This window comes from Bombina bombina, chromosome 2 (assembly GCF_027579735.1).
Source record: "Bombina bombina isolate aBomBom1 chromosome 2, aBomBom1.pri, whole genome shotgun sequence".
NCBI classification, from domain to species: Eukaryota; Metazoa; Chordata; class Amphibia; order Anura; family Bombinatoridae; genus Bombina; species Bombina bombina.
Genome location: NC_069500.1, coordinates 515,930,772 through 515,943,034, shown reverse-complemented (window position 1 = coordinate 515,943,034; position 12,263 = coordinate 515,930,772). Strand labels below are relative to the sequence as shown.

The window sequence follows — 12,263 nt, the reverse complement described above, 5'->3', positions numbered from 1 at the left end:
GTTTCCCAACCTATACTGAAAGTTTTGATACTGGCGTATATGCTATTGACAAGCCTAAGTAAACACAGCCAGCAGAAGAGATTACACCCTCAGTGGGGGCATGATAGTTAAGTAATAAAATGATAATTTTCCACTGTTCTCTCTATGTATTGAGCTTTGGTGTTCAAGACAAATATAAGATAAGGAAGCAAGTCTGTGTACATGAAAGTGATAACATAATGAGATCTGATATTACCTGAAGCTCAACCCATTGTAATAGGCTGTGGTTTCAAAGCACAAAACCAGCTACTTCAGATACACAAATAAACCCGAAAATGCAATTTCTCAAATATTTTATACTCTGCAGTTGATATAACAAGTCATTTAAAATACATTTATGGAAAAACAATTTTACAGTGTACTGTCCCTTTAACTATTTACTAACTACCTAGCTAAAATAAACACAAACTTACTCAAATCAGCCAAAAGGATGAGAGTTACTGACATTCTATTGGCTGATTTAAATAGCCAATACTATTTCAGTAGCTCTCATCCTACTGGCTGATTTGAATTTCCAAAATCTAATCAACCAATAGGAATGCAAGGGACGCCATTTTGAATTGCGTACCTTGCATTGAAGATTCAGTATACGGCGGCGACCATATAAAGAGGATGCTCCACGCCGGATGTTTTCAGGATGGACCTGCTCTGCGCCGCCGGGATGAAGATAGAAGACGCTGCCGGGATGAATATAGAAGACACCACCGGGATGAAGATGGAAGATGCCATCTGGATGAAGATGGAGCCAACTGGATGAAGATGGAGCCACCGGGATGAAGATTCTTTCAGCGGGACTTCAGCAACTGTAAGTGGATATTCGGGGGTTAGTGTTAGGAATTTTTAAGGTTTTTTTGGGTGGGTTGTTTTTTTTTAGTTTAGGGTTTGGGGTTTTCGTAAAAGAGTTAATTGCCCTTTTCAGGGCAATGCAAAAGAGCTAAATGCCCTTTTAAGGGCAATGCCCATAAAAATACCCTTTTAGGGCAATGGGTAGATTAGGTTTTTTTAGATAGGTTTTTTATTTTGTGGGTTTGGGGGGTGGGGTTTTGTAATGTTAGTGGGTCATTTTTTTCAGGTAAAAGAGCTGTTTAACTTAGGGCAATGCCCTACAAAAAGGCCCTTTTAACGGCTATTAGTAGTTTATTCTAGATTAGGGTTTTTTTTTTAATGGGTATTAGAATAGGAATGATTTTTATTATTTTTGATAATTCATTTTTTATTTTGTATAATGTCTTTATTTAATTTTGGGGTGGGTTTTTATTTTTAGATTAGGGATTGGCATTTAATAAAAGAGCTGAATGCCCTTTTAAGGGCAATTCCCATACAAATGTCCTTTTTCAGGTCAATGGGTAGATTAGGTTTTACTTTATTTTTATTTTGTGGGTTTAGGGGGTGGGGGTTTGTATACTGTTAGGGGGGGGTTTGTTTTGTTTAGTAGCAAAAGAGCTGTTAACTTTAGGGCAATGCCCTACAAAACTCCCTCTTAAGGGCCCACAAAAGGCCCTTTTAATGGTCCTTGGTAGTTTATTAAAGATTAGGCTTTTTTATTTTGGGGTGTTTTTTTTTTTTAAACAGGGTATTAGAATAGGAATAATTTTTATTGTTTTGGATAATTTCGTTTGTTATTTTTTGTAATGGTAGGTTTTTTTTATTTTTTGTAATTTTAGTGTTTTTTTATTTTTGGTAATGTTAGTTTTTAGTGTAAGGCAGCTTAGGTTTTATTTCACAGGTAAGTTTGTATTTATTTTAACAAGGTAGTTAGTAAATAGACAATAACTATTTACTAACTAGTCTACCTAGTTAAAATAAATACAAACTTACCTGTGAAATAAAAATAAAACCTAAGCTAGCTACACTATAACTATTAGTTATATTGTAGCTTGCTTATGTTTTATTTTACAGGTATGTATTTAGTTTTAAATAGGTAGTATTTAGTTAATAATTGTTACTTTAATTTAGCTCTATTTTAATTATGTTAAAGTTAGGGGGTGTTAGGGTTACGTTAGGGTTAAGAGACACTGAACCCAAAAATTTTCTTCAGTGATTCAGATAGACCATGCAATTTTAAGCAACTTTCTAATTTACTCCTATTATCAAATTTTCTTCATTCTCTTGGCATATTTATTTGAAAAGCAAGAAGTTTAGATGCTGTAAGAAAAAGAAGCACAGAGGCGCCAACATGGCCTAGTAACGTCACGGCAGTCAGATACAAAACATCAGCAGGATAGGAAATATACTCACAAGCGTAGCGCACCCAAATGGTGCTATTGTGGCAGCCTGGAACATCAAACAGTGGTCCAGCTCACTGGTGTCTCCAGCCAGATAGAGATGATCCTTGGCGAGGGCCTATCCTATGATGCATATAAGGGCAAAAAAGGCACACACATAGCCCAGTAACGTTTGTACACCAGATAAAAAAGGATTCAAGGTTGTACTTACAGGAAACAAAGCACCACCAGGTGCAATATCAGCAGTACTGGGACCTCTCAGCCGCCCAGTGGACTGTGGAATCCAATTTGCAGGATGCAGAAAATCACCACTTTCGAAGATAGGACTAGCACACACACTCTGCCCCCAAACAGGAGCAGAATAATTGTGATAAAGCAAGTGTATATTTAAAAACTTTTATTTTAAAAACAGCGACATGTTTCTCAGCCACCACAGGCTGTTTCCTCAGGCTATGTTAAAATGTTAACAACACTTGCTTTATAAAGACAATAGAACACATAAAACTAAATCTGATAGGCTAATTAATTTCTAAAGTGTGAACACCTGTTGCATAGGTCAGCAGTTGGTAGGCATGGAAACCCCTATATACAAAGCTCTCATATGTAACCATTTTGAGCAAATCCCAAATAAGAATAGATATCTCTGTATTAACCTCCATACCACTGTCAAACCCAAAATAGACAATAGCAATAACCTTGTAACCCTTCAAATTAAGATTAAAAAATAAAAAATAGTAAACAGTAATATAACAATAACAATAAAAACATTTGTTATACACCTCAAAATAAAATAATCACAATATGTACAACAATATAATATACCCACATAAAAAAACATAAGCAGGATACATGTATTTTAATAGTCTCTATTCTACATATAATCACATAATATGCCTGACCACATGTATGTTTTATATCACAATAGATCTATATTTTTCCTTTAGTATTATAGATTGATGTCTATGAGGAAAGTGCGCACGAGCACGTCAAAGCAGCGCTTGAATTGTGTGCGGAATGGAGCTCAACACAACCATATCGCACGCACAAAGCGGCTGTTTAAAAACTTGTAATGGCTGCACTATAGGGGGTGAAATAACGCAAATTGTCTTGTGTTCATTAAATTCCCTATAGCGCGCATAACTTGCAATCTACCTGTATGAGTGTTACCTGAGGTAAGATGAATACCAATCAACAGCTCAGTGTTCTGAAAAACTGGAGGCATATGGGGACTATGTTAAGGAAATTCCTACCATTTGTTTATTGATATTGTCCCAGGAAGAAAATATATGTCTTTAAAGGGGGGAAGATTTGGTTTTAAGAGGTCGAAATTTGTCTGGTAACCAGCAAAGTGGACCAACCTGAGGTGTTTTTAAGATATGCGTATCCAATGGGATCCATGCTTTATCTTGTAAGCTTGTGTGCCAGTTCAAGATTTGCTGTAACACATTAGCCTAGTAATATCAGAAGATTTGAGGAGCTCCCAATCCCCCTCTAATCTAAGATCTATACAAAGTCTGTCTTGCTATCCTTGGTCTACGCCCTCCCCAAATAAATTTATTGGGAATAGATTGCAATTGTTGAAAAAAAGGCTGGTGGGAGATGGATAGGAACTGTTTGCAATAAATAGAGTATACGAGGTAAAATAGACATTTTTACAACTTGATTCCTACCCCACCAAGAGAAGGGTTTGGGCTGCCAATTTCAAGATATCCTGAAGAAGCAGGGCGTAATTAGCTTTAAAAAGGGATTGCATTTTTGGGGTAATATTCACACCTATGTATCTAATTTGGTCGCTACATATGAAACTCAGATAGCACAGCTGGAAGAGATGTGATAGGGTTAGTAATAGTCAGTTAAACTTCATCTTCATATAGATTTACTTTATAATTGTTAGGTCCTATGGGGACACCTGTGATGTTATGATTTAGTCTAATATGGTTTGCAAGTGGCTCCATCGCTATAGTGAAAAGTAAAGGGTAAAGTGGGCAACCCTGTCAGGTTCCATTACATATAGGGAGGGATTCTGAAAAAATACCATTTACCTTAACCCTAGCAGTTGGGTGATTGTATAGACTGAGAATTCTGTTTATCATTTTTAAAACAAACCCAAACACTTTCAAAGTAGCTTGCAGGTATGTCCAGTTTATCCTGTCAAAAGCTTTCTCTGCGTTGGTTGAGACCAGGACCATTTCCAGATTTGAAGTTATTGCGTAATTGATCAAATGAAGGGTTTTGATCGTATTGTCCCTGGCCTCCCAAAGTGGAATAAAGCCTGCCTGATCTACATGTATAAAATGAGGTAGATGTTTGCTAATTCTATTTGCTAAGATTTTGGCGTAGATCTTTGCGTCCGTATTTATCAAGGAAATGGGCCGATAGCTGCCAGGTTCAAGTGGGGATTTGCCTGCCTTGTGTATGAGAGTGATATGGGCCGATACAAGATCTCAAGAAACATGTCTATTTTCATCTATTGAGTTAAAAGGTTTATTAAGGTGTGGTGTTACTATGTGCTTAAAAGTTTTATAGTCAATATTAGAAAAACCGTCAGGTCCTGGGCTCTTTTGTGAAGGTAAGGAGTCAATATCCTGCATAATTTCCAAAGAAGTTATAGGTTCCTCTAGTAGAGTAGAGTCTTCCTTTGTGAGTGTCAGGATTCTTCAGATGGTCACTGGTTCTCACTTGTTGTTACACCTTTAATTCGGAAGCCCTGCCTACCCATTCTTTAAATCTCAGCTGCACCATCAATCTGGTGCTTAGTATTGTTTGTTACTAGTCCTAGCAACTGGCCAACACTGAGCCTTCCTGGAATTTTTCCTACAACCTGAATAACTATTTCTGGCAGAAATTCTAGTAAACAATGTACCTGCAAGGAGTTGTGAGTTCAAGAACTTTTGACACACACCAGGAGTTAAGCAGCAACTACCTTACATACAACATCGCAACAGTGTATCCTCTGTGATTCACAGACTACAGGCTTTCCAGATACTACCTTCAATCTATCTGAGTGGAAACAACGTTACCTTCGCTATACTGAATATAACATCTGAACAGTGCAAAACTATACTGCACCGGGCGCTGGGTAACACGCCCCTCAGTGACATCATAGATCTCTGGAACAGCTTACAGCGTAATCCGCTCACTCTGCATCTTACCTAAGACCAAACTGCACACCTGCTTGCTATGTAGAGCTGAGCAAGTTACTGCTAACCCTCCTGAGAAACGGGCAACCTAAGATGAGCAGAGTCAAGGTAAAGTAAGTGTTTATGCACTCAGTGTACCTGATTGAACCTTCCTTACCCTATTCCAACCTGAACTCAGTAATAAGTAGCTCTAATATTGCAGCGGGTTGTTAGATCTTCATTAACTGTGTTTACTTAAGGACACAGTATTTCTCAGAACTTGTTTCTTATCAAATTATTCACAACATATCAGGACTCACTCCATTATAGTGATTTCCTTAAATCCTGTGATACAAACTCAATATTTAACTGTGAGTTAATTTGCAATTGTGTTCCACAACAGGAGTAAGTATAGTCTAAATCCTTACATTCCTCACAGTGAGTGTGGCTAAATCTGCTTCTTTAATGCAATCTTCCATATCTCTAAGGTCCTTAAGGGAACTGATCAGTGGAAGATTATATAATTTTCAATAGTAGTCATGGAATACTGCTGCAATGGTCTTGCTATCTTGTACTTCTACTTGTTCAGTGGTGTTAATTTTTTGGATATAAGAATTTAGTGATCTTTGACATAGAGCTCTCGCTAGGAGCCTGCCAGCTCTATTGCCTTCTGAAAAATAGAGTTTTTTTATGAAGAAGGCATGGCTTGTAAAAATAAGTTAAATTAAAGTTAAAGTTAAAATAAGTTAAATATTAGATCTTGGATCTTTAAAATGAGCATTTTCTAGTAAGGATAGATTCTGTTCCAGTGTATTGTACGCTAACCTCTTAGACCTATTGAGAAGTGCTTTGTGTTTAATGAAGGAACTGCCTTGTGTGCGTCCCACAAAGTGCTAGGAGAAATGTATTCAGACATGTTAATCATAAAAATATTCTGTCAATGCCTGTGAAATCTGTTCTTATACCACAAGATTTCTTATAAGGGTTTTGTATAGACTCCAACAGTATTGTGAGAGTTGGGCTGAGGGCCAAAAGATATCTAAAATGATCATGGAATGGTCTGACCAAGGAGTTGGTGAAAATGCAGTAGATTCAGCCAGGTGTAAGCTAAGTTGATTTAGTAGGATATAGTCAATCCTGGAACAAGTCTTGTTCGGGTGAGAGTAGAATGAATACTCTCTGGTTCATGGGTGTTCATTTTTATCCAATAGTGTAATGTATTTATGTTTTGTTTGGTGCAGCTTTGATTTAACATTAAAAAAATCAACATTCAACATTCTGCCCAAACATTGTGATGTGCTCCCTGCTGAATTGGAAAATAATAAGGGCTCTCTCAGTGGCAAATTACAAGTATATATGCTTCAAAAATAATCAAAGTGAAAAAACTATTATACTGATAATAATTATAGTTATAGGAGAGTCCCAAGTTATGTCTAGTTATGTCCATTTATATCATGGCACTAGTAGAACATAAGGAGCTAAATGGAAACAGCATGTTTGACAATTTGAGAAAGAAAACTAGATTAACACAATATCAATGTGAAAAACTGTAACTCTAGTCTTAACTACAAATAAGTTTCAACCCTTAAATCATGGCAAGGTAACCAACCAGACCATAGGAAGTTATACAGTAAAGAGTCCATGTTTGAGGTTGTAGACTCTATCATAGTCCCATACTAAGGAATTATTCTCCTATTGTTCCTCTTGTCATCAGATATCCAAGGTATGGAGTGACCTGTGTGGAAAAAAAGAGAAGGGAAAACCAAAAACAAAGCTCACACAAAAATAGACATAGAAAAGTCCTTGGCAGAGTTCATGTAGGTGGCTGTAAAGAAGGCACTTGTCTAGTTTCATCCATGTCTTTTCTCAGCCTTTTCCTATTGACCTTGGTCCATCCTGGTCTTTGGGGTTTAGGTGCGGGTCCTTCCTGGTGACTCTGTTCAGGCCTACCATAATTTATTTTAGGAAGAGTAGGGAGGGATATATTTAGTTGCTTGCAAAAAGGTTCAATGTCCTCCACAGATCTGTAGATGTATGTTTGGGATCCTCGGATCACTCAATGACAGAAAGGAAATCACCATCTATATGGTATCTTCAGTGGTTGTAGGTGTTGGGTAAGGTTTCTAGCCTCTCTTCTTTTAGTCATTGTAAGGGGACTTATATCTGCGTAGATTTGTAGGTGTGTCTCTTCAAACAAGATGTTTTGCTTTTTCCTAGCTGCAGTGAAGACTATGTCCTTATCTTTGAACAGTTTAAATTTTAGGATCACATCCCTTGGAGGGTCAGAGTCCTTTGGAGGAGGTCTAAGTGCCCAGTGTGCTCAGTCCAGGGGAATGTGAGTAGGTTCCTCCATATCTGTGAGGTACTGGAACAATCTTTGCAAATAGTCTCCTATTTGTTGTGGTAGGATTGCTTCTGGTATGCCCCTAATTCTGAGATTATGCCGTCTTCCTCTATTGTCAAGGTCTTCGACATGGGCTTGGAGGTTCAAAATGGTGACATTTTGCTGGTATGACTGTCTGGAAAACATCTCGAGCTCTGAGTTTACATGTTCTACTTCTGATCCTTCTTCGAAATATTCTATTCTTTCTCTGTCTTAAATCATTGATGTCCTTCCTGACTTCTTTAAGATCATCCTTTATGAGCTGACTAACATTGTGTTAGTAGAGCAGCAAAGTCATCTTTAGTGGGTAAGGAATTTAGGTCAGCTCTTGTAAGAGGTCTGGAGCTCTCAGTCGAGATAGCTGAGTGTACAGATTCTTCAGAATCGCTGACATTGTCTTGGGTATCAGTAATAAAAGTGGGGGTAGCTTCAAGTGGTTTAAAGAACTCTTTCATTACATTCAGATTTTGCGAGCCCTTGGAGCCTTTTGAGCCTTTTGGCGCTTTCCCCTGCTTTTTCATAGACATGGTAAAATACTCAAGTATATATGTATACATTCTGATCTTCTCCTTTTAGAATATATTCAGAAATGTCACTACAGGTTATACATTTTATCTGTTTACTGACACATAAAGCTGGAGTCCACAGTGCTGTATATAGAGAAACGTTGTTTGTTCAGGTAAACTTCCCTTGTCACTTTTAGGTATATCTTTGTGTTTAAAGCATAAAACAGGATAACATCAGGATGGCTGCAAGATTTATTTGTAACACGCAGGGATTATATTCACTTTCAAAGTTGTACACTCTCCCCTGCTGCACAGTGTATATCTAAAATGGAGGCAGGCCCATCCAAATAATGTATGCTTCACGTTAATGTGTGATAGATTGTTTGGGCAAAGTTCAGGTTTGGGCAGTCACATAATATAAATCCACAAAGCGCATATAACAGTGTGGCCAGTGTGGATTTAATCCATCCTCAATTAAGTGGTTAGTGTAGCCTGCGAGGTGGCTTCTCTGGCGGCCTTTTCTCAGTGTGGTCGAGTATAGACCTAGGCCTCTATCGCGTGTTACTCACATCGCCAGGATAAGACCCTAACCGACATACCTCTATTGCAGATCAACAGCTGTAAAGTGCCATTGGTTTGTTTGAGTGAAGGGGCGATGTGTGCTGTTTCAAATTACAGCATTCCATTCCGGTCTGCTCCCCAGCAGGCCTTAATGTCGCAGTAAACATCATTTAGATAAACGCAATGTAATAAGTGGTGCAGTGGTCCTAAAAACTGGGTCCAGAGGTACAGCAGGTATTAGTAGGCTATGTCCCAACTTTTTTTTTTTTTTTTTTCAAACGAGTTTTATTGAAGTGTTAAGATTACAACAAAATAAACATATGCAACGAAAGAGATGTGGCACTAAAAAAAAACACTTTGCAGCTGTGTGGATAAAAGGCAAACACTTCATCTTGATATGAACCTCACACTCCATAACACATATCAGGAGTGAGAGGGAACAAATATAAATTAAGCTAAAAATTAACCCTACAAGTTACCTAATTAACCCCTTAACTGCTGGGCATATTACAAGTGTGATGCGCAGCAGCATTTAACGGCCTTATTATTACCAAAAAGCAACGCCAAAGCCATAGATGTCTGCTATTTCTGAACAAAGGGGATCCCAGAGAAGCATTTACAACCATTGGTGCCATAATTGCACAAGCTGTTTGTAAATAATTTCAGTGAGAAACCTAAAATTGTGAAAAATTTGATCGTATTTGGCGGTGAAATGGTGGCATGAAATATACCAAAATGGGCCTAGATCAATAATTTGGGTTGTCTACTACACTACACTAAAGCTAACATTAAACCTAAAAGCTCCCTACAAGCTCCCTAGTTAACCCCTTTACTGCTGGGCATAATACACGTGTGGTGTGCAGCGGCATTTAGCGGCCTTCTAATTACCAAAAAGCAACGCCAAAGCCATATATGTCTGCTATTTCTGAACAAAGGGGATCCCAGAGAAGCATTTACAACCATTTATGTCATAATTGCACAAGTTGTTTGTAAATAAATTCAGCGAGACACCTACAGGCCCATTTATCAAGCTCCGTATGGAGCTTGAAGGGCCGTGTTTCTGGCGAGTCTTCAGACTCGCCAGAAACACAACTTATGAAGCAGCGGTCAAAAGACCGCTGCTCCATAACCCTGTCCGCCTGCTCTGAACAGGCGGACAGGAATCGCCAGACATCAACCCGATCGAATACGATCGGGTTGATTGACAGCTCCCTGCTGGCGGCCGATTGGCCGCGAGTCAGCAGGGGGCGGCGTTGCACCAGCAGCTCTTGTGAGCTGCTGGTGCAATGTTAAATGCGGAGAGCGTATTGCTCTCCGCATTTAGCGAGGTCTTGCGGACCTGATCCGCAGTGTCGGATCAGGTCCGCAAGACCTTTGATAAATGGGCCTGCTAAAGTTTGTGAAAAAATTTGTGAAAAAGTCAACAATTTTTTTTATTTGATCGCATTTTGCGGTGAAATGGTGGCATGAAATATACCAAAATTGGCCTAGATAAATACTTTGGGATGTCTTCTAAATAAAAATATATACATGTCAAGGGATATTCAGGTATTCCTGACAGATATCAGTGTTACAATGTAACTAGCGCTAATTTTGAAAAAAAAAGTGGTTTGGAAATAGCAAAGTGCTACTTGTATTTTTTGCCCTATAACTTGCAAAAAAAGCAAAGAACATGTAAAAATTGGGTATTTCTAAACTCAGGACAAAATTTAGAAACTATTTAGAATGGGTGTTTTTTTGTGGTTGTAGATGTGTAACAGATTTTGGGGGTCAAAGTTATGAGGCTTAACGCTGCTTTTTTACTCGTAACGCAAGACTCGTAATCTAGCCGTTAATTTTTTTTAGCAGTGTTAGGTTTTTTTAATGTGTAATTTAGTTTATTTAATTTGAAGTTATTTTAATTTTTGTATATTAGTTATGTTAGGTTAATTGTTAGTTTAAACTTGTTTTTTTTAAATTCACAGGTTAAGTTTTTATTTATTTTAAGCTAGGGATATTGTAATTTTAATTTAAAGTTAGGGGGTTGGTAGGTTTAGGGGTTAACAGGTTTATTTTGTGGCGGTTATGTGGGATGTCAGGGGCGGCAGATTAGGGGTGTTTAGACTTGGGGTTTATGTTAGGTTTAAATGTAACTTTTTTCCCCCATAGACATCAATGGGGCTGCGTTACGGCGATCGCCGTTCCGCGCTTCAGGTGTTAGTTTTTTTTCTAACACCTTCTGCCCATTGATGTCTATGAAAAAAGCATGCATGAGCATGTCAAAGCAGCCCTTTGATTTTGTGCGGTATGGAGCTCATCGCACGCACAAGGCGGCTTTTCAAAAACTTGTAATGTTGGCGCTATGGGGGGGGGGGGTGAAATAACCCAGCTTTTGCTGCGTTCGTTTTGCACCCTCTATAGCGCAAAACTTGTAATTTAGGTGAAGGTTTCTCTATTTTTCTTTTAGTTCCATTTCAATTTAATGGTTTATCTGATTTTTTGTGTGCAAATGTTAGCGGATGGTCTCAGAGAGGGATTTTTTAATTTATTTGTTTAGTAATGTGTTGAGGTCATTTTTGTAATTCCGCTACCTTTCAGAGCAGAAGATAGATAGAGATATAAATAAATAGATAGCAAGATAGATAGATAGATAGATAAATAGATAGATTATAGATTAGAATACATTACATTAGATCAGGATGTGCCTTTTGAGACTGCACAGTGAACATAGGGGTACACACCACTTCCTGCTTTTGGGCATAATGTTTATATACAGCAATAAAATGTAATGTATTGTTGTGGAAGTCTGTAACTGAACAATAGTAGACAGCAGAGTCGCTCAGTTCTAGGCTGGAAATTGTTAATATGCTTTTGGAGGAATCTGTCTGTGCCCTCAGTTTGTTTTCTGCTTTGTGGCTGCTACAGGCTGAGCTGGAACCTGGATCCCGAAGAATAAATTGCAAAGGATTTCCTGGATACCATTTATACCAATACAGACAGGGATAGGCGCTGCTGGACTTGTAGGTACATGTGATGGTGATCTCTTCTTTTTCTCTGCCAGTCTCGGAACGAGGCTGGTCAACTGAATCCCCCAACACATCTTAAAAGAGATAGAAAAACAGCATTAGACAAACTCCAGTCTATATGTTCATGTGCAAGAATAGTAATTCATCTAAGGGATTACCTACCTGCAGTTAAGTAGAAAAGCCCCAGACATGTCAATTTGTACTGCCACATTGTGAAAGTCACCACATTTACACAGGCTTGTCAAGTGTCACTGAAATTCATAATCTATGTCAGTAATAACTAATTTATTACTTCAGCCAATCATTAATATTTAGTTACCAAAAGGACACGTGATTGGCTATCAAAGGTACACTATCTCTTATTGCTATGTATGATTCAGCCAATCATAAGTGTTAAATAACCAATGAGCCCTCTGATTGGATAT

The 12,263-nt window shown here is 38.1% G+C and overlaps 1 protein-coding gene across 1 annotated transcript in view; it reads right to left on the bottom strand.

Annotated features, from left to right (window-relative positions):
• Positions 1 to 12,049, bottom strand: part of LOC128647128 (T cell receptor alpha chain MC.7.G5) — a 172,686-nt gene extending 160,637 nt beyond the window's left edge. The window contains exons 1-2 of the mRNA XM_053699944.1: positions 12,001 to 12,049; positions 11,618 to 11,912 (exon numbers count right to left, since the gene is read on the bottom strand). Coding sequence (XP_053555919.1) covers positions 11,618 to 11,912; positions 12,001 to 12,049 — 344 coding nt within the window. The remainder of the gene's footprint in view (positions 1 to 11,617; positions 11,913 to 12,000) is intronic.
• Between the last annotated feature and the right edge of the window lie 214 nt (positions 12,050 to 12,263).